General features: G+C 38.8%; 1 protein-coding gene across 1 annotated transcript in view; it reads right to left on the bottom strand.

The window, feature by feature from the left end:
• Positions 1 to 22583, bottom strand: part of LOC124712248 — a 108896-nt gene that overhangs the window by 31468 nt on the left and 54845 nt on the right. The window contains exons 4-6 of the mRNA XM_047242543.1: positions 20174 to 20345; positions 19303 to 19705; positions 4664 to 4789 (exon numbers count right to left, since the gene is read on the bottom strand). Of these exons, the coding sequence (XP_047098499.1) occupies positions 4664 to 4789; positions 19303 to 19705; positions 20174 to 20345 (701 nt within the window). The remainder of the gene's footprint in view (positions 1 to 4663; positions 4790 to 19302; positions 19706 to 20173; positions 20346 to 22583) is intronic.

The following is a 22583-nucleotide window of genomic DNA, read 5'->3' as shown; positions in this document are numbered from 1 at the left end:
TCATGGCCACAAAATAATAACTGGAACTGAATTATTACTGAACCTTTCACCTAACAGTTTTATTCTCCACAAAAATGCTCCCTTTCAGTGTTTTCTACATGTTCCTCCTAACTCACCCTCCTAAATAGGTCAATGGCTTTTCATGGACTTTCAGTTATGGAACTTATCTACTAAGAAATATCACATACTGGAGCATTATGACCCCATCATTCTTGAGATAGTATAAACAACAATCACAGCAACTGACAATGAATTCAGGAACTAAAAGTCAGCATGTATAGATTATAAATAAAACGGTGTTTAAATAGTAATGAGTCATTATCAGAATTTTTTTTCCACTGCAAGATAACAGTATTGGGCACCATTTATTTCCAGTATATTTACTTTAATCATCAGGAGGGTCAGTGGCTAATACGCCTCATACACAATTATGTGCGTTTGTGTCTAGCACCCATTACCAAGCCTCTCAAAAACATATGAGAACCATCTGGAAAGCAACACCTCCATTTTGACATAGGGTGGGAAGCTGTGGAGGAGGAGGAGGAGGAGGAGACAGGGGGGGGGGGGCAATAGAGTTGTGGTAGCAATAAAGTCACATGAATGCTGGTTCAACTACAACAGTTGTTCTAAATGAGCACCGCAATTGAAAATTCCACCAAATGTGAAATCCATTTCTTAATACCATGTTTAGTGGCCAAAGAATCTCAACCTGCTAACATTCATCACAAAATCTGTGGTGTATATAGCTCAAAGGTGATAAATGAAGGTGTTTTACATTAATGATGAGTTTAAGGATGAATGGAAAAATGTTTTGTGGTTGTCATTCAGTAGCCACCAATGAGTTCATATAGGTAAGTGACAAAAAATTCATGGAACTTAGAATTTTATGCAAAGAGCTTAGATAACTACTTTGAGGGAGTGACAAATAGTTAAGTCTGAATGGTGATTACATAGAAAAGTTATACAAGAGTGTTAAAAGAAGACTTATCGCATAAGTTACTTTATTGCAGCCAAACACAGATTCCTTCTCAGATAGCCCTCAGTAATGTTTCTAGAGGTGTCAGTTCGAGGTATGGGAGTTCATTTTGTTAGGTATCAGACCCTCCATTTGTCAAAGCAAAGTGATATTTATCAGCTAATTTCATCATTTTCATGTGTAGAGTTTGTTTATATTATTATACTGTCCATTCTTGAGTAGCAGTTGTATACATAATGCTTATGCAAGTTCTGTACCACATCCAAAAAGCTGTTGACAAAAGAATAAAGAATACTTTTCTAATCATAATATGAAATGTTCTAAGTAATTATTTCATTGTTATTTATGTACATTTGAACACAGATTAATAAGACAGCCTATGACAGTTATGTGTGTGCGAGTTTGCTTGCTAGTTTGAATGAATAGTGTGTGTTTCTCTTTTTCCAAAAAATGCTGGGTACTAAAGCTTATGTGTAAGTGTCTTTTAATTGTGTCTGCCCGCAACTTAATGTGTAATGTTTACAATAAGTAGCAATCTCTCTCTTCCTACATTACTGATATTCCTACCTGCAGTTCTCATTGTCTTATATACAATCTCTGTTATGTATTGGTAACTATAAATATCTGTGACAAATTTTGGCGGGACCCTGTATCAAAAAGCCACACAGTTCTAGAACAAAGCCATACAAGTGTAATTATAAAGTTCAATTGTGTGGTTAAAAAACCAAATTTTTTAGCTCACATTAAATAAAATAATGCCAATATCAAAAATACTGAAGAAATTAATTTCCAACAAAACCATAACATCACTGCGAATTTTAAAATTTTCCTGGCGAATTGACTGTTCAAACAAATTTCGGGCTTGCAGCCGGTCGTCGTCCAATACTTCGCACGATATTTCAACTGGGCACCTGCCAGTCATCTTCAGGGGAGCCGTCGCAGACTTGTGAAAACGTCCTCCATTCTGCAATATATAGCGTACTGTAACTATTCTGCGCATGCGTCGAAAACTTGATAGTTGAACCACACTGCTCGCCGGCAGTGCCCTCGCTGGTGGAATAGCGGAACTCAGTCGCCCTCTGCGTTGCTGTTTGCCACGGCTGTTGACGCACTCTGTCATGTTCGATTTGAGCAAATCGTGGAGATGATGGGATTCCATGCACTGTCCAGCTGGTAGCCGCTGTCACGGTTTAACAGATTTTCCGCCAGTCGTATTTCTACGGATTCTTTAATAATGGAGTCCCAGAAAGATGTTGCTGTGGACAAAATCATTGTTTTCTCATACTCCATTGAATGTCCAGTAGAAATACAATGTTCAGCAATAGCAGACTTGCTTGGCTGCAAAAGGCGGGTGTAACATTTATGTTCAGTGCAGTGTTCTTTCACGGTGCGTGTGGTTTGACCTCTGCGTCCAATAGTGAGCAACATTGGAGCTCCTACATACGATTTAGCTAAACATCTCGCTTCCTTACTGAGACCTTTCATAGGCAAGTGCTCACATCACATACGAAACTCAGCTGATTTTATCAATAGACTGGGGGCTCTTTGTCTTAGCAGTGTAGACCTTCTAGTAAGTTTTGATGTGGTCTCACTTTTTACAGAAGTTCCTCTTGCAGATTCTTTGACACTGATTGGTAACATGTTTTCTGTTGATATCACTGCTTTGTTCAGGCACGCTCTTTGCTCAACTTATTTTATGCTTAATCAAGAATATTTTGAACAGACTGACAGTGTCGCCATGGGTAGCCCCCTGTCTCCTTTGGTGGCCAACTTTTTTATGGAGGATTTTGAAGAGAGAGCGCTTGAATCAGCTGCCCTGAAGCCAACAGTTTTTTGGCGGTATGTGGATGACACTTTCATAGTGTGGCCTCATGGAGAAGATAAATTACTGGAGTTTCTACATCACCTCAACTCCATTCGTAGCAACATCCGGTTCACCATGGAAACAGAGAAAGATGGTTGTTTGCCTTTCTTGGATGTCCTGGTTCGAAGGAAAAATGATGGTTCTCTAGGGCATTCAGTTTACCGGAAACCCACTCATACTGATTTGTACCTGCAAGCATAGAGTTGCCATCACCCATCGCAAACCATGAGTTTGCTTAGAACACTTGTTCATAGAGCTCATACTGTCTCAGATCTGGATAGCTTACCTCAAGAACTCGCCCATCTAAAGACAGTATTCAGTGAAAATGGGTATTCCATCCGGCAGATTAATAGGGCACTAACAGTTAAAACTAAGAAGCAAGAAGTGAATAAAGAGGAGAACATGCCGGAACAATCTTTAGCTTTTCTTCCTTTTGTTGGCAACACTTCGTTTAAAATAGTAAGAATTCTCCGAAAATTTCAGGTTTTCCACCCACCATCGACGATTGCGGACCTTGTGGGATCAGTTAAGGACAATCTGTTACTACTTAAGGCTGGAATTTACAAGATACCGTGTCAATGTGGTATGGCTTACATAGGTCAAACCACACGCACCGTGAAAGAACGCTGCACTGAACTTCAATGTTACACCCGCCTTTTGCAGCCAAGCAAGTCCGCTATTGCTGAACATTGTATTTCTACTGGACATTCAATGGAGTATGAGAAAACAATGATTTTGTCCACAGCAACGTCTTTCTGGGACTCCATTATTAAAGAATCCGTAGGAATACGACTGGCGGAAAATCTGTTAAACCGTGACAGCGGCTACCAGCTGGACAGTGCATGGAATCCCATCATCTCCACGATTTGCTCAAATCGAACACGACAGAGTGCGTCGACGGCCGTGGCAAACAGCAACGCAAAGGGCGACTGAGTTCCGCTATTCCACCAGCGAGGGCGCTGCCAGTGGGCAGTGCGGTTCAACTAGACGCATGCGCAGAATAGTTACAGTACGCTATGTATTGCGGAATGGAGGACGTTTTCACCAGTCTGCGACAGCTCACCTGAAGATGACTGGCAGGTGCCCAGTTGAAATATCGTGCGAAGTATTGAACGACGACCGGCTGCAAGCCCGAAATTTGTTTGAACATAACATCACTAATTTCACTTGAAGCATATAAAAATTAAGAAAAATCCAGGACAAGAATGGAAACTACAAATCATCACCTTGCAATAAAGCTTCAAGAAAAACAACCCCAATATAAAAGATAAGAAAAAGGCATATCGTGCTTCTTGTTCTCACATAACTTTTAAAACACTGCAATACAACCATTATTTTGCTGAAATATGAAATTAAAAATCAGACTCTGAAAATTTTTAGTACTTGGGAACGGTAGCAGAAGTGTTACACCTCTTAAAAATACATTCTATGCTATGTCCTCTCATTATTGGGGTACCCACATAAGCAAATTTAATTGGTATGTATAGCAAATTCAGTATTAGGTGCATGACTCATGAAACTGACATCAATGGAGATTTATAGAAGGCACCTGAAAACCATGACAGTAGTGATGACAAAATTGTATTATTTCCAATGAACAGTATTTACTAATTATGACTGAACAACCCTTTCATCTGCCATTACTCATATGTAAAATTTCCATTTGAAATTCTCTTGCTGGAATTTATAAGGAATGAAAATACAGCAAAGTATGAGAGAGTGACAATAACAGTGTTTCAGTTTCCAGACTATCACATTTAAACATAAAATCATTTTTCTCTATTAAAAACGCTTTCTCAATAAAAAATATGGTGTAGACATACCTGTCTGAGATCAATACTATTAACACACAGCACTGCATCACCTACATATAGGTTGCCACATCTTGCTGCAGGTCCATCAGGGTCTAGTTCAGATATGAGAATTGGAACTCCATGCTCCCTTCCACCCTGCAACAAACCAGTCAAACAATTTTTTAATTAGTTTGAGTTGATGTTACTGATAAACTATTTTGCCATCCACAGAATCACATTTAACAAATCAAGTGCAGGAGTCATTTATGTATTTATATGGCAGTCATACAATGAATGACACAGAGAAAAATTGCTCTAAGCACTATGGAACTTAACATCTGAGGTCATCAGTCCCCTAGACTTAGAACTACTTAAACCTAACTAACCTAAGGACATCACACACACATCCATGCGTGAGGCAGTATTCGAACCTGTGACCGTAGCAGCAGTGTGGTTCCAGACTTAAGTGCCTAGAACTGCTCGGCCACAGTGGCCGGTACACAGAAAAAAAAAAAAAAAAAAAAAAATGTTCCATGCCTTCATCAGAGAGAGAGAGAGAGAGAGAGAGAGAGAGAGAGAGAATGCTAAGGAAATAATAATTAACTACAAGCCAAGGTTCAAATTACAGAGCACTTCTAGCAATAAGCTGTTGTAGTCAGTAAATTGTAGGATGAAGGGCTGTGGAAGAGAAAGAATAGAAAAGTAAGCATGTACTACATAAATGTGAATGGCAGTATCCAAGTATACATCTGCATCTTTGCAGCCTTGGCCTGAGAAAAATTGTGTCACATGGCACAAACAAAAACTGCAGACTAGACTTGCTACAGCACGCTAGCACATAAATAACCTCCTTATTGGTAAACTCTTCTACAAGCACATAGAGATTTCAGTGGGTGAACTTGCAAAATAATAATGAACTGAATGCTCCATCTGTTAACTGGTTTAATACAATGAATACTTTTTGTTCCAGGAGTTGTTTGAAGTTCTGCAAAGTGTTGTGCAAGGTTAGAGGTGAATGATTAACAGCCTCTTCAGAAATTAAATAAATGTTAACTTTGGTGACGTTAACGTTACAAAACAAAGTAATCTGCTGCAGATAATATTTCATTTCCTAAGGATCTTTGTAAAATTTCCTTTTGTGTTAACTGCTTATAACTGTTGGTCCTATGCCACCACACTCAGTTTTTCTGTAGCTAGTTGCAAAGAATGACCACCCAGCACTGGTATTAAAATCATTTTCGTAAAAGTTGATTTTAATTGGCCTGCAAAACAATCAAAATTTTTTTAAAATCATCTTAACGTGTATGTTTGATGAATCCAGTCACAATTTCTTGAATTTTGTGAACCGTGGAGACATGTTTCATGTCATTAGATATAATGCAAAGACACTGTAGTAATCTATCACATTCAGTTTTTTTTTTATTCCCACATTAATTATATGTACCATTCAATGTGTGTAATGGTATTGCTGAGCTTCACTGTAGATAGTAAAAAGAGTGATTTTCACTTAAGTCCATTATTTCTATGGTAACACTTGTAACAGATAATTCTTTAATTGTTTTATTTTATTTCGATTGAGACTTACAAATGTAAGAATGTGGCACAACAATATTACGAAACGGACAGATGGAACCACCAGAAAGGTGACCCACTGAGATGCAGACAGCTACAATGAAAAGACTGTTACACATTTAGCTTTCAGTCACAGCCTTCTTGAGAACAGAAAACACACACACACACACACACACACACACACACACACACACATTCATGTGAGCAAGCACACTTCACACACACACAACTGCCATCTCCGGCAGCCTGGACTGGTGTATAACTGTCACATTAAATGAAAGTAACAATCTGGAATTGGGCGAGGAAGGGGGAGCGTTATCAGGGTACATGTAGAAGGAAAGAAGAGCTGTCTGGTGGCAAATGCAAGAGCTACATGAAGGCATGACAATCCTGCCAGGTGCAGTGTTGGGAGGCTGTGAGGCAGGTAGGTGGAGGGGAGTGGTGGGAATGGATGCAATGAGGAGCAGAAAACGGGAAAGACAGGCAGGTGCATCAGCAGATGGTGATGCACCATTAGATTGAGTGGATGTGAACAGGGAGGAGAGGATAGGACAGAGGGGGCAGAAACTGTTGGGCAGAGGGGGCAGGGAGGGTAGGTTACTGTAGGTTGACAAAAGAACAATTTCAGGAGTGGGGGAATGTGTTCCAAGTATAACTCACATCTGCACAGTTCAGAAAAGCAGGTGGTGGAGGGGAGGATCCAGATGGCCTGGGCTTGGAGCAGCCATTGAAATCTATCATGTTTCGTTCAGGTGCATATTGTGCCACAGTGTGGTCTACTATGCTCCTGGCCACAGTTTGGCTGTAGTCATTCATGCTAGTGGACAGCTAGATAGTAGTCATACTAGTATAAGAAGCTGTGCAGTGGTTGCAGTGGAGCTGGTATATGACGTGGCTGCTTTCACAGGTGGCCTGGCCTCTTAAGGGGTAGGACAACCCTGTAACAGGAATGGAATAGGAAGTGCTGGGTGTGTGGATTGGACGTGTCTTGCACTTCGTCTTCCACAAGAATTTGATCCCTGTGTCAACAGGTTGGGATTTAGAGTGGTACGGTTGGTGGGAAGCATCTTTGGTATCACCTCCCTCATTTTAGAGCACCATGATACACAATCAAAGCCCTGATGAAGAATGTGGTTCATTTGTTTCAGTCCTGGGTGATGAAGGGAACACTCCTTTGTAGTTGGCTCCTGGGGGTGGCGGGAGGATTGGCGATGTGTGGGAAAATGGCACGGAGTTTATGGACTACGTCTGGTGGACAGTGCCCATTTGTGAAACCTTGGGTGACACCTTCAGCATACTGGGCAAGAGAGCTCTGTCACTGCAGATATGCCATCCCCATGTGCCCAGGCTGTATGAGAGAATTTTTTTGGCATGAAAGGGATGGCAGTTATCAAAATGCAGATACTTCTAGTAGATGGGTTTAATATGGACAGAGATGTGGACGGTGCCATCAGAGAGGGGGAGGTCAGTGTCCAGGAAGGTGGCACACAAGATTGAGGAGGACCAGCAAAGTGAACGGGAGAAAAGGTGTGAGGTTGTAAAGGATTGAGGATAGGGTGTCCTGGCCCTGCATCCAAATCATGAAGGTATCATCAATAACTCTGAACTACACCAAGGGTTTGTGGTTTTGGAAGGCTAGGAAGGTTTCCTCTAGAAGGCACATACAAGTGTGCCATGCGGGTGCCCACGATTGCACTTTGGACTTCTTTGTATAGCTTCCCTTCACAGGAGAAGTAGTTTGTGTTAGGATACAGTTAGTAAAGTGTATTGGGAATGAGATAATGGGTTGGAGGCAAAAGGACAATGGGAGACGTAATGTTCAGTAGTGGCAGGACCATAGGTATGAGGGATGTTGGTGTTAGGAAATTGTGATCAACAGTGACAATTAGGGATCCAGGAGATGGGATGGCGATGGTGAAGGAAGAGGTTGGCATCTTTGATGTGAGACGGTATATGTCAGGCAGTTGGTTGGAGGTGTTGGCCAACGAAGGCTCAAATTCTTTCAATGGGGGCACAATAACCAGCTACAATAAAGCATCCAGGATTGTTGGGTTTGCAGATTTTGGGGAGCATGTTGAATGTGGGTGTGTGGCATGTCATAGGGGTAAGGACGGAAATGGACTCAGGGGAGAGGTTCTGAGAAGGGCCTAAGGTTTTAAGCACAGACTGGAGCTTATGTTAGACTTCTGGGATGGGATCTCTCTGGCGAGTTTATATGGGGTTCATTCAAATGAAACCTGGGCAGTGCACCTACATTTGCCTTATAAGAAAGGTGGCAAACTTATAACTGCAGGTATGGTGGCGCCATCTATTGGTAGAGAGACTGACGCGTGCATACTGTTTGATGTTGCATAGTGCCAGTGTGGTTTCAAGCTGAAGAGAAGGTGGTCACACAAGCTACTGTCCACTACTGAATATGCAAGCAAGCAAGCAGGAACAATGAGGACCGATTTGATTTTTGGTGGTGGAGGGAGTTGGAGGCCGTGAATTGTATTGACAGATGAAGGCTGTGTATGGTTAGTACAGTCCGAGTCATTCAAGTGTTGTGGAATGGTGCAAACAATTCCTTGAGGGGCATGAGTCACTGGAAGATGATTCTTGTCCTGGACAGACTCATCATGTCACCACACTGGACATGGTTGTGGAAGTGAATGCTTTAGTTTTGGACAACCGCAGAATCATTGTGGATGAGATCCATTGGTTACTGGGTATTAGCGTGGGCATCGCCCACACCATAATGCATCAACACTTGAACTTTTGAAAAATCTGTGCCCCAGTGGGTTCCCCACCAACTGACCACTGAACTGTGCAATACTCAAATGGCGCTGTCTTTGAGTCATCTGCAATGTTATCATGAGGAGGAATATGGCTTTCTGTCACATATTGTCACAGGTGATGAAACATGGCATCACCGTTTTGAACTGGAAAGCAAGCAGTGGAAACATGCGACTTCACCACCTCCAAGGAAATCAAAGGCCATGCACACCAGTTCTGGTAAGGTCATGATGCCCTCCTTTTTTGACCACAAGGGCCCATTGCTTGTAGAGTTCCTGGAATGGGAAATCACTATCAATGCCCAGCAATATCGAGTTGCTTTACAGTACCTTAGAAGAGCCATCAAGTCGAAACGCAGTGGCATGTTGTCCAATGGCGTTATCCTCCTGCATGATAATACCCGCCCACACAGCCAAAGCGGTGAAGATGACACTAGCAGTTTCAGTGGGAAATGCTGGAACATCCATCATACAGTCCGACCTTTCACCAAGTGACTTTCATGTGTTTGGCCCTCTAAAACAAGCTATTTGCGGACATTGATTTGCAACAGATGACAAAATGTGTGACTGGGTCCAGGCCTGGATCCAACAGCAGCCTACTAGCTTCTTCAAGGATGGAATCGACTGGCTAGTGTTGCAATGGGATAAATAGGCCAACAGTTTTGGTGACTATTTTTGAGTATGTGTACTGGGTATTACTACATTTTTAAGTTAATAAAATCATTACCGTTACTTTACACCAGTGACCGGGTTTCATTTGAATGCCCCTTGTACATGGAGGTGTCAGTCAACTGACATAGGTCTTCCACTAGGTACTCACTGAGATTCATAAGGACAGTGGTGGAAAACTTTGTCTGCAAGTAAGATGATAAGGTCAGGATTTGTTTTGAGGCTGTGCAGCGCTTTCCCTTCTTCTTCTGAAAAATTGGTGTTCTTAAGAGAGGACCTGGGGAAGGATGGTGAGGCCAAGGTGGAGGTAAGGAATTTCTGGAAGGAACCAGGGAGTGGTTGGGGAAAGGGGGAGGGGAAGTATCACAGTTTGGTGGTGGTATGAATTTTGAGAGGAATGGTTCAGTGTTGGGATTAGGTTGGCTTTGGTTGGAGGTATTGGTGGCCAAGAAGTGATTCCCTTGCAGGGATCAGGAGGAGGACAGTAGGTCTCTGACAAGTCCAACAAGGATAGTTGTGTGTTCGGCTAAAGGTGAGGCCTTTGGATAGGACAAACTTCTATGGAGCTGAAGATTTTGGTGGAAAAGTTAACAACAGTGTTCTGGGATTCTTTTGGCTCTGTATTTAATGGAGTGTTGGTAGGGAATGTTGGGGGATGTAGCAAGTTGAAAAGATGAGATTGGCAAGATCTAGGTTGTATGAGGGTTTGATGAAGACAATACTGTGGGCAGGATAAGAGCTGGATAGTGGTGCCCCAAAGTGGCAGTAGAATGTTAGCCAGTTGGATAATTTATGGAGACAGTGTCTGGAGACCAAGGAACACAATTTCAGTGATCTGATGTTCGTACTCATTTGTTTGCTAGAAATTTGTTACTAAAGCAGTTACTTCAATTTTCAGTTTCATCCCTCTTTTCAGGCCTCATTTTGCAAGGAAACCATTTTTTCTTTAAAAATATTTTGCGATTGACATATTGAGTATTCATTTTATTTTGAATTTTTTGCCTAGACCATTTCAGTGAGATAGGGATAGTCATGAACTTAAACTTTTTTCTTCAAACAAAGGCCTATTGTTCCTTATGTTATTAACCAGCATGTCCATATCCCATCAAGGCATGTACATCTGTGGTCCTTTAGGATAAATAATTTAACTAAATACAATAAACTTTGATGTTATCATACAATACACGCATCCTTTAGGACCTTCACCATCATTGCATTGACCAAGGACATTTCCCCAGCTTCCATTCCTCATTTGCTTTCTGTCATTTAAAGTCCTAAATCACCAACTGGAAGAACTTGTCAATTTTCAGAAGAGTGTATGTGCTCCAGTCAGAAAATATTGTTGTTTCTACTGTACATAGTATTGTTCAAAAAACTGGATTAATTTAGACTTCTTGCTGAGCCAGTTTCTTTTATAAGTTTAACCACTTAAAATACCAGCTCAGTCAAAAGTGTATCATTTGGAACCCTTGAAAACTTCAATGTTATATTTTATGTTCAAGAAGCAATGAAAAACTATTATTTTTTGTAAAAGCAAAGGAACAAAACACCATTCACTTCCTTTTCCCAAGTCATAGTCCATGGTTTAAGGATTATCTATAAAAAACATTTTTGAGGTTATTTCTTTCCCTTTATGTGACAGTCAATATGTAATTGTGAACTGTAGTTTTTTGCAAATTAAAATACAAAAATGTCAGTGTACATTTTTTCCTGTGTTGATGCTTTTACTTAAATGCACAACATATTGTTCTCTGCAGTCCTTACACTCTAGGAGAACACAAACTCCAAGCTTCACATTATTTGGATTATTAAGTATAAAAAAAGCAATTTATTTTAAAAATTTTATCAAATGTTGTTTTGAGCCATTACAGTGTTAAAAATGACAAAACTTCCAAACTGTAAAGTACCATACCATTAAAAAACAAAGACAAAATGCTGAAATTTGCTGAAGTTATTTATCTCATTAGAAAAAACAAATAAGCCAATGACCCTATCGTAAGTTTCCATACCAGATATCTTAATATTTAATTTCAACAATTATAAGTGTGAGTAGATTAGCTGTAGTCATAATGTGTTTTATTTATTTATTTATTCATCCGTGGAACAATAAATATTGTATGGATGTCGTCAGATTACAAAACATGAGCACACATTTACATTTACAATTAAACAGGTTTCTCATATTTTGTGTAGTTTTTATAACTAGTCATACACATATTTATGATTTACATAATATTTTGGTGATAATGTCATATGTTGCTAATAATCTACATCTATGTTAAATATTCTTTTACAGTATAAAAACTTTTACTTACTAAAAAGGTTTTAAGCTTTTGTCTGAAAGTGAGGGGCTCATTTATTTCTTTAATTTCTTGTGGTACTTTGTTGTACAGTTTTATCCCATTGTAAAATATACTTTTTTGTGTCTTTGCCTTGTTCTTTCTATCTAGATGGATGTGGTGACAAGCTCTTGTTTCATGGTCATGTATTAGGCTGTTTGTGTTGTACATGTTAAGATTTTTCTTAATGAACATTATGTTCTGAAAGATATACTCACAAGAAACAGTTAGAATTCCTAGCTTTCTAAATAATTCTAGACAGTGGGCCCTGTTGTTGCTATTTGTTATTATCCTTATGGCTCTTTTTTGTACTTTGAACACAGTTTGTATGTTACTGGCACTTGTTCCCCAAAACATGATCCCATAGCTGAGGACTGAGTGTAGATATCCGTAATATGTTATTTTAAGACAGGTATTATTGCATACCGGTGCAAGGATTCTAAGAGCATAGCATGCTGTGGATAATTTCTTTGCCAAAATGTTGACATGGTTTGTCCATTTCAGTTGGCTGTCTACATTCATCCCTAAGAATTTGGTACTTGTTACACATTCTAATTCATTATTATTAACTTTTATTCTAGTGGCATTGTGTTTTTTGTTCAATTGGAAGTTAATATAGTTAGTTTTCTTTACATTTAGGGTTACTTTATTTTTTAATGACCAGTTGTGGACATCATTGAGAGCCTCGTTTGCTCTTTCTGACAGTTGTGTTGGATTTTCACCTGTTATTACTATGTTGCTATCATCAGCAAAAAGTATTTTTTCGCCATGTCTGATACTTTGTGGGAAGTCGTTAATGTATATAAGAAACAATATTGGGCCTAATACACTTCCCTGTGGGACGCCTATATTCACATTTTCTGGGTCAGACAGGTGTTTTATAAGGGAATTGTTTGAAACTTGTGATATCTCAACTCGTTGAACTCTGTTTTCCAAGTATGATTTGAACCACTTCTTTGTCACACCTCTTATTCCTATTTGCCCTAATTTATGAAGTAAGATTTTGTGGTCAACTGTATCAAAGGCCTTGGACAAGTCTAAAAAGATACCACTTACATTTTCACCTTTGTCCAGTGCTTCTAAAATTGCTTTAGTGAACTGTGCTATAGCATATTGTGTGCCTGTTCCGGGCCTAAAACCAAATTGGTCATTGGAAAGAAGATTATATTTATTCAGGTAATTTAGCAGTCTCTTTTTGACTAGTATTTCTATTATTTTAGAAATGATAGACAGTATAGAGATCGGCCTGTAGTTCTCTACATTTTCCACATCTCCGTTTTTAAGGATAGGTATAACTTTTGCTTGTTTTAGGTACTCCGGAAAGTATCCAGACTCGAAAGATTCATTAATTATGTCTGTTAATGGGCCCTTTATGGAGTCTATACAATCTTTAATTACGCAGACTGGAATTTCATCAAGTCCTACTGAAGTTTTATTTTTTAGTTGGTGTACTACTAGTGCCACTTCCCTTTCTGTAGTTGGCAAGAGCACCATTGAGTTTGTTGGCTGGTTCTGAGTAGGTAAATCATACGTATCTGGAAATTTCTGCTGTAATTTTTTTGCAATACTACTGAAATATGAGTTTACAAAATCAGCTAATTTTTTAGGGTTACCTACTGGTACATCTTTGTTTTTAATATGTGAGTTGAGGTCCTTTTTAGCAGAGTTAGATGTTTCCTGTTTGACGATGTTCCAGGCTGCTTTGCTCTTGTTTTCAGCTTCAAGTAATATTTTGTTGTTTGAAAGTTTTTTTGCGGCTAGCAACACCTTTCTGTAAATTTTCCTGTACTTTTTGTAGGATTGCAGAACTTCTGGGTTAGACTGATTATTTTTTATGGAGTTGAGATATCTAAGAGTTTCTGAAGATTTTTTGATACCTGTAGTCACCCACTGATTTCTCTTTGTAGTTTTAATTTGATAAAGAGTTTTGGGAAACATCTCTTCAAATCTGAGTTTAAAAATTGACATGAACTTGATAAATTTCTGATTTGCATTGGTTTCCGCATAGACTTCCCTCCAATCTTCATATTCTAGCTGGGATTTAAACTGATGCAGGGCTGATTTGGAAAACATTCTTTTGTATGTACAAAGTTTAGGAGGAGTTTCTACATGAATGTTAGTTTTTAAGATCTGGCAGAGGTGGTCTGCTAGGCCCAGGTTTTGGACAACAATATGACATTTTTTACTATCAATATCTGTAGCTACATGATCTATAGATGAGGAGGATTCTTTCGTTATTCTAGTTGGACAATTAACAAGGGAGGATATTCCGTAACAGCTTAGAATATTCACATATATGTTGCTAGCCTTATCAGGCTTCATCATATTAATGTTTAAGTCACCACAGATAATTACATTTGCTTTTGGTCCAGAAACCCTGTCTAAGCTTTGATTCAGTTTTGAGAAAAATATATCAATGTTTGTATATATTACAGAAGTAGCTTGCTGTGGCTTCTTCAGCCTGAACAATGGACAATGGATAATGTATAATGTAACTCATTCCACATTCTTTCAGGCTTTCTTCTGGACAGCATTTTCAGCAAATGATGTGCTGAATAATGTATCTCAGTACAATGGCTTTTATTAGATTTCATCATGACAGAATTCAGAATTGAAGGAGGAATCTGGAAAGGAAATTTCATACTACCATACTATTAGCAGCAGTCCTAGGGCAAGTTTTCAGATCCTAAAAACTGGGAAAATGAAGAAGGAATACATTATCTGATCACACATATTAGTGGGTATTAATATGGGATGTCCCAACCTCTGCCGTTATGACAACTTGGACTCTACTGTGGAAAACTTCAATGAGATGTCTGAACATCTGTAAAGGAATGGCAACACATTCTTTTTGAAGGCCAAAATAGAGAAGGGAGTGATGTTATATGCTCGATCTGGAGCAAAAACAATATTCTAACTCTTCCTAAATGTGTTCCATTACATTCAGGCCAGGACTTTGCACAGGCCATTCCATTTCAGAAGTGTAACAAACCATGGCCTCACAGATACTGTTTTATGACAGGGAACGTCACAGTGATACAAACGAGCTATATTCTTCCATATTTAGTGTTTTTCTTAAGAGCAATAAGGAGAACACACTGCAACCACAAAGAACACTGTCTTACCATAAACATAACCTCCTCCATACTTTTCTGTTGGCACTACCCACGTTGGCAGGTAACATTCTCAAGGAATTCAATAAACCCAGACCATTCCAATCAGATTGCCACATAGTATAGAGTGATTCATTACACAAAATCACTAATTTCCAGTCATCCACTGTCCAGTGGCATCACTCATTAAACCATCTCAAATACCATGTAGCACTGACTACAGAAATGTGTGGCTTATGAATACCTGCTGAACCGCTGAACTCTATTCTTTTTAACTCCTTATGCTGCACTAACTGGACTGCTGGCAGCACCTTGGAACTCACAAATGATACCCTCTTCTTATCTCATACCTTTTTTTTGCAACTATCCTCTGCAATGATCAATGGTGTCTTTTCATCAGCACATGAGGTCTACTTGGATTTGGTTTACCTGTAGTTGTTCTCCATGTTTTCCACTTCACAATCAGGTAATTAACAGTTGAAATGTGCTGTTCTAGAAAGGCTGAAATGGATCTGATATTCAGGTGACATCCAGTCCATGTCTGAAGTCACTGAGTTCTCCTGACTGAAGCATTCTGCTGTTAGTGCTTCTCTACTAACACCACATAAGTACTCTCCACCTCTTGTTGTAGTGGTGGATCTGCACCCTGTGATATCTAGTGGTCAATTCTGCATTGCATAGGGGTGTCCAGATACTTTTTAGATTATGTAATGGAACTGACAAATAGACAACATTTTGTTATATTATACACTAAAGTTGTGTTAAAAAAGCTTTTGCTTAATATAATACTAAGTTAGGTGTTGTGATCAATAATCGATATTGGAATTGTATGTTCTTTGTCGCTTATGACCGTGATCTTTGGTCTACAACGGGTTTTTGGCCACTTGAGTGTTGGCCGCGGTTGAGTGTAGTTGTGTATATAGTTTTGGCAATAAATATGTGTTTTTGATACAAAGAAACTGTGGAATACTGCGTCATGATTTCGATAGTCCAGTGATAATTAAAAAACCCGCACCTTTTCTTGGACCCAGAGCAGCAAAGGAATCATCGCCTAGACAACGAGAAGCCACATGGACTACACAGACTTAGCAGCATCAACAAAGGAGACATCATGGCCAGCTCTACTAAAGAACTATACAGCCATTAGCCACACCGTAATGGTGTCCTTATGGAGATAACTTTTCCTGCACAATAGCGGGTTCATGACAACTGTGATATCTAGTGGTCAATTTTGCATTGCATAGGAGTGTCCAGATACTTTTTGGATTAGATAGTGTGTGTGTCATTGTAACATATCAAGTTCTCTCTTATTTGCTAATGACATCACGCTGCTTGTCTATAGTGCAAATAAATTTTAACAATGAATGGAAGAACGTAATAGAACAAGTCTGAAATGGTCTGGAATCAATTATATTAAGGCCAAAACAATGTATGAACAACATACTTAAAGAATTCATTATCCAGGTTGCCGCAGGTTTCCCCAAGTGAAATTCCATGATATTTCCCTAATTTCCAGACAAGTCTTAGCATTTTTCCCGGACAAATTTTGAAATCTCACAGGTGAGTTAAGACGTAAGTTGACAATCTGTCTTTGCAGGTAAGGTACAAGAAACGATAGTGCAAACAAGGAAATACCTAAAAAAAAAAAGCCTGCAAGCAAATGGCGTTTCATGATGTAAGCGAAAATCTTAAGTACTAGCATCAAAGTCTTTTGTAATGAATTGTTTTTAGGCGCAGAAAGCAAGCCAAATGGTGTACGTGTTCCATTAAGACCACTGATGTTATTTTATTCCAATAAAACTAAACAAATTTGGTGACAAAAGTATGCACTTCCTTGGGCTCCCAAATACTTTCACTGATTTCAGAAATAACCTCAGAAAAAGTAGGCCTCTTGAAAGAAGTGTATAAGATGGAGAAGAAATCTGCAAACCAACACTGTAGGTGACAATAAAATGATGGTTCTACTATGTTTGTTATTGTTGGTTATTACCCACTGTGTTATTAATTAGTTTACTGGTATTGTGTGATTTTTCTTTCATAAATATATGTGTACATAGCATACAAACTGCCAGCAACTGACACGGTTTTCTTCTTCTTATCGTCCATACTTTCGAACATATAAACTCCTTTTTAAGTACCAAAATGTACTAAAACAAATAAAATGTCTATAAAATGCCACACTGTACAATTCACTTGTGGTGAGACAGCTGCAATGGATAAACCATGAAAGTCCGCTGCATTATACCACACAGAAACAGACCCGGCCTGCGGGTAGATCAGTGGGACTAGATCAGACAGGTAGGGCCCAAACATTTGTGGAACTGAACAGCTTCAGATCGGCAGCCATGATCCATTACAGATACCCACAGAAATAGCCTGCAGTTCTGGCCCATCATGGAAATCCACTTGTTTGGCCAGCAATTGATGAGCCACAGACAGCATGTTGATGACATGAGACCGTGGTGATCAATTAATGCAACAGATAACTTATTCAAATACCCTGAGAATCAATAATAATGAAGATAGGTAGCAACTCACTGTTAAGATGATTGCTGAGCCACAGACAGGCACATAGAAAAGACAATCATATTCTCACAACTAAATTTTCAGCCATAGCTTTTGTTAGAAAACGAGAACACAAACACATTCACAAAATCACTCAGACACAACTCATGCACACATGACCACTGTCTCCAGCCATTGCCACTATAGTCCGAGAATCAGATCCAAACAAACCCCTCCTGATGCCTCCCTACTTCTCGTCGGGAGCAGCTATGCTTGTGGCAAGACATGCTGGGAGCATTGAAGCAGTAGTAATGAGGGAGTAGGGAAGCGGTGAATGTACTCAGCTGCAACCAGCCAGCAATGATGCACGACACCTTAGTAAATGAACTATTTCATCTACTGAGACAAAAACGAGATTTTTCCAGTGTTTTTTCAAATTTCCCTGAAATTTCCCTGATTTCCCTGGCACTTGAAATGCCCTGATTTCCAGAACCTGTGGCAACCCTGATTACAAATTACAAGTGAGGTCACAAAATTAGTTGACAAGTTTCTGTATTTGATAAAGTTCAAGGCGAATACTCAATGAACAACAAAAGTGGTACACAGAAAAATCAAAAATTGTAGTACTTTTGGAGAACCAAATAGCTCTCAAAATAAAGCTCATAATGTAATAAATTAAATAATTTACCATCAGTGTGACGTATAACCCAATGGCATCACATTTAAATACAGTTTTGGTTGCTGTGAAATCAGATTCAATACGCATCAGTATAACGACTGCTTTACATACCAACTAGTATGGTAGAACTCAAAATAGTCTTTTAATAGTAGAGCAACACCACACATTTTACACTGCCATTCACTTTCACATCTTTCCTCTGTGACTACTGCTCATCATTCAATGTGACTGGGTTAATGATAAAACCATTCAGAGAGGTGCATGTTGGCAACTATGAGATGCAAGAAAACAAATGAATAGTTCAAGGAATGGACTGATGCCACACACACAAGCATGACCATAAGACTGGAGGTGGACAGGTTTTGAGCAGTTGGAAAATGGCTGAATACTTCACAAAAAATGTCTAAAAAAATGAGGCATAGATAAACATCATACCAAATGTTTAGTTCTGGTGAATTTGACAGCATGATGTTGATGGGGCAAAGCAGGAAATGGCAGCATGGTTAATTCTTTTCAGGCAAGGCAAGGGAAACATTTTGTAAGTTGCAAATATAAGTTAACTAGCCTAGCAATGGATCGTCATAGCCATCAATAAATTTATGAGGTATCCATTTACACATTATGAGATTTATTGATATAATATTTTCCCATTTAGTTGAAAGTAGCATTGAGAAGCAATGCCTTATCCAAAATTAAGAGACTTCTGTAAGAAGAATTTGCACATGCATTACACATTGTCTTCATGAACTGCATAGTTGCAATCAAGTACTGTAATACCAAGTACTTAAAGAAACATGAAGATATGAACCGAGCAAAATTCATGGAAAACATTTAAAAAATAAATCCATTTTACAGAAAGATTACTTTCAAATTATTTCTTTTAAAATTGACATATTGCAAAGGGAAACAACATCCATTATCGATGTTCATTTTTGCTAACAGTTTTACAGCATACGAACCACAACAAACAACAACTAGTGCATTGTCACCAACTGACTGAAATAATCAAAATGCTAACCGTGATGGATATCCCAAGGCCTTCACCTGGCTCCCTCCGCACAGTAACAGTCCGTGGCTCACCAATTCCCTGTGACCCACAGCTAGTGCTGGCTACTTCTGCAGCAGCCTTCTCTGATGCACTGGACTGCTGCTGTTCCTGCTGTTCTTGCTGCTGGTGTTGTTGCTGATGCTGGTTCTGTTCTTGTTGTTGTGGCAATGATGGCTGATGCTGCTGTGGCTGTGAATGCGACTGGGAGGTATTCAGTGGTGGACCAGAGGAACCTGATCCAGCATTCCGACTTCGACATGCCCTTACAACCGTTTTGTGCCTATGCAGTAGTATCTCTGCCTCAAGCTGCCTCCACAGTTTATCTCGTATTTCACCACGCATCTCTCGTCCCAACAATTGGAGCTGCTGGATCCTGAAAATAATCAAAAACAGAAATCACAATGAAACATATGAAATACAAGATACCATACAATGAAGTAACTGTTATCAATAAAAATATAGAATTACTGTTAACAATAATAAACAGGAAAATTAATTTGTTAATGTATTGAAATGTTTGATACCACAGAAGATAAACTGTTAACAGTTAACAATACCTCTGTTCATACATCAATGTTGGTTGCACATGCATTATTTTATGAGAATGATTACTATCAACTGCACTAAATGTAACACCGAGTCTACAACAATCTTACTGGTTCAATACTACTGCTTCAAAGTAGACACTCATAATCACAACTGATCATGAAACTTATCTATTTGGAGAACATGTAAACATATAGGTAAAATAAAACAATAACAAAAGAGGTAATCTAAAATACATACTTTACACAAAGGATATTAGTATCATGTTAAGAAAAAGGAAGTTTGCCTCGCTCACCTGCCAGCCAGTTCCTTATCAAGATACTTGGCAGCTAATTTAGCACCATAGAGCTCGGAGTGGAGTGCAAGAAGTGTGTTGCGCAGAGCAGTATTCTCTCGTCTCAGTTGTACTGCTTCACTCTGTAATGTTGCTACTTCAGCTAAGCCCAGTTGAAGACTGCCATCCTTATCTATTAAATAAAATAACTGAAGATTACTGATTTATAAATGTAAGCACAAATATGAAAATTTTATTGACTGTATAGGTTAACTGTACACTTTGGTATGATAGCTTTCCTATTATTGTTGTGACAAAGTAAAGAAAATACCTTTGACTAAGTATGTTTATTTGTAGAGCTCTGGTAAACATATAGTTATTCAAATGTCTACTGTTATATATAAAAATGTTTCTCCATGAGTCTATCACTACCTGATTTCTATATAGTCCTCAATATTTTTTATAAGATGAATTGTTAATTGAAATTGGAAAACTTATTGTTTATTATGTTACACAGCCTTTATAAATTGTAGACATGACATGATGTTAACACCTTAAGCTACTGTTCCATTTATTTTGTGTCCAGTTTTGGTCAAAGAGCATTTTCCACCACAAATATTTGTTAACAGCAAGAGTTACATATACACTTCTATGTACATGTAAACTTTATTTATAAATACTGTAATTTTGATACTCTGTTTTTTAACATATATAAGTAACTCTTGCTGTTAACAAAAATCCATGCTGGACATTAGTCTTTGACCGAAACCAATCGCACAATAGCAAATAAAATGAACAGCAGCTTAATGTGTTTCAGGTGGCCTTTCCACAATCTGAAATTTGATCACCATGATAAGGTGAGAAAACTGTCTGAAGTATGCATAAGATTCATACAGTTTGAGAAAATTGTAATGATTCAATCTGGTAAACCAATTAGAGGTCTCAAAATGTAGCTTGCAATGTGTCTGAACAGGAAACTTATCAATCAGTGCAACTCACAGAAGTGAGACATGAAATGAGAGTTCTTCAGGGAGCAAAGGAGAAATGCATGTTTGAAATTACCAGGCAGACAGAAAAAAAACCAAACTGATCAAGGAACAACCTGAAGAGGAAGATATGTCTACAACAACAATGAAAATGAAATCTAGTGGAGTGAGAGTTAGCCCACACAATCTTCAAGAAATTTAGGCTACTTCAAGATTTATATGCATATCAAAATGCAGACCTTGGCAGTATTGATGGTTTTGAAAGACACACATTGGCATATAAACGTTTACAAATATGTGTTCCAAAATAAAACATAGTAGAATATATTTCTCAGGCTCACTGGGAAGTACAAAACAACATCTGCAACTGTTCTGTAACTGTTTCTTGGCCTCTACTCAGTAAATCTAAGTATGATGCAACACAATGCCACTGGTTTGCTCTGAACAGGAAACAGAGGTAAGACACGTGAGATCATAGAGTGCAGCTGGGGGGAACACGAGTGAACTAACAGGATGGATAAAAAATGAATGATTGCAGACTTTTTTTTGGAAACAGCAGAAGAGTTCCTCGGCTACTTCTCGATAACAAGTAATGGAACAGAATCATCTTTTTTTCTCCTCCTCCTCCTCCTCCTCGTTCCTCGGCTACTTCTCGATAACAAGTAATGGAACAGAATCATCTTTTTTTCTCCTCCTCCTCCTCCTCCTCCTCCGCCTAATGCCCTTCCTGCCGGAAGTTGTCAGTTTAACTAAGGGAGCTACGTTGTGTGGGCCACTTCTCTGTGAATCATCTGAAGTTTGTTTTCTGGTTACCTTATTTTAATTGTTTGCGAAAAGTGGTTTCTAAGGCAGAGACTGGGTACCAGTCCAGCATTTTCAGTGCTTAGGAAACTGTGTACAAATGACACTCATGATGGTAGGTGTCTGGCTCACCATCCTGTCTCATAAGCAGTAGTGTGCGGCAATGCTGGATTTGTAATGGACGGACCGTAACCAATATCAGTGCCTCAGATGAAAACAAATCAGAACTGCAAATTTTGAGATGTGGTATAATAGAACATTTGCTGCAGTTGAAACAATGTAATAACTATGCCTTTCAGCTGAACGAACAATATACAATTAAACCAATTCATGAGTAGCTTTTTGTAAAGTGTGAGAGCTTTGGTGGAAATTGTGAAAACAAAACAAAGTATCTTACAAATTTGCTTCTGTAGACAACTAACATCAAGAAAATTTCATTGTTGTCCACTGAACATGAAGGAGGGTTTTCCCCAAATGATTCTGACCATTACTGATGGTAGAGCCTCTCTGTCAACAAAAACAGTTCCTTCACTACTTTTCCTGAAGCTGAATGGCCCATCACTGATGTGTTTTGACCCTACAAAGTAAGTAGAATATTGACTGCTTCATGGATGGTATTTCACTGAGGGCACTAACAGGAAGGA

The sequence above is a fragment of the Schistocerca piceifrons genome, chromosome 8 (genome assembly GCF_021461385.2).
Source record: "Schistocerca piceifrons isolate TAMUIC-IGC-003096 chromosome 8, iqSchPice1.1, whole genome shotgun sequence".
Classification (NCBI taxonomy): Eukaryota; Metazoa; Arthropoda; class Insecta; order Orthoptera; family Acrididae; genus Schistocerca; species Schistocerca piceifrons.
This window is presented reverse-complemented; position numbering and strand designations above follow the sequence as displayed.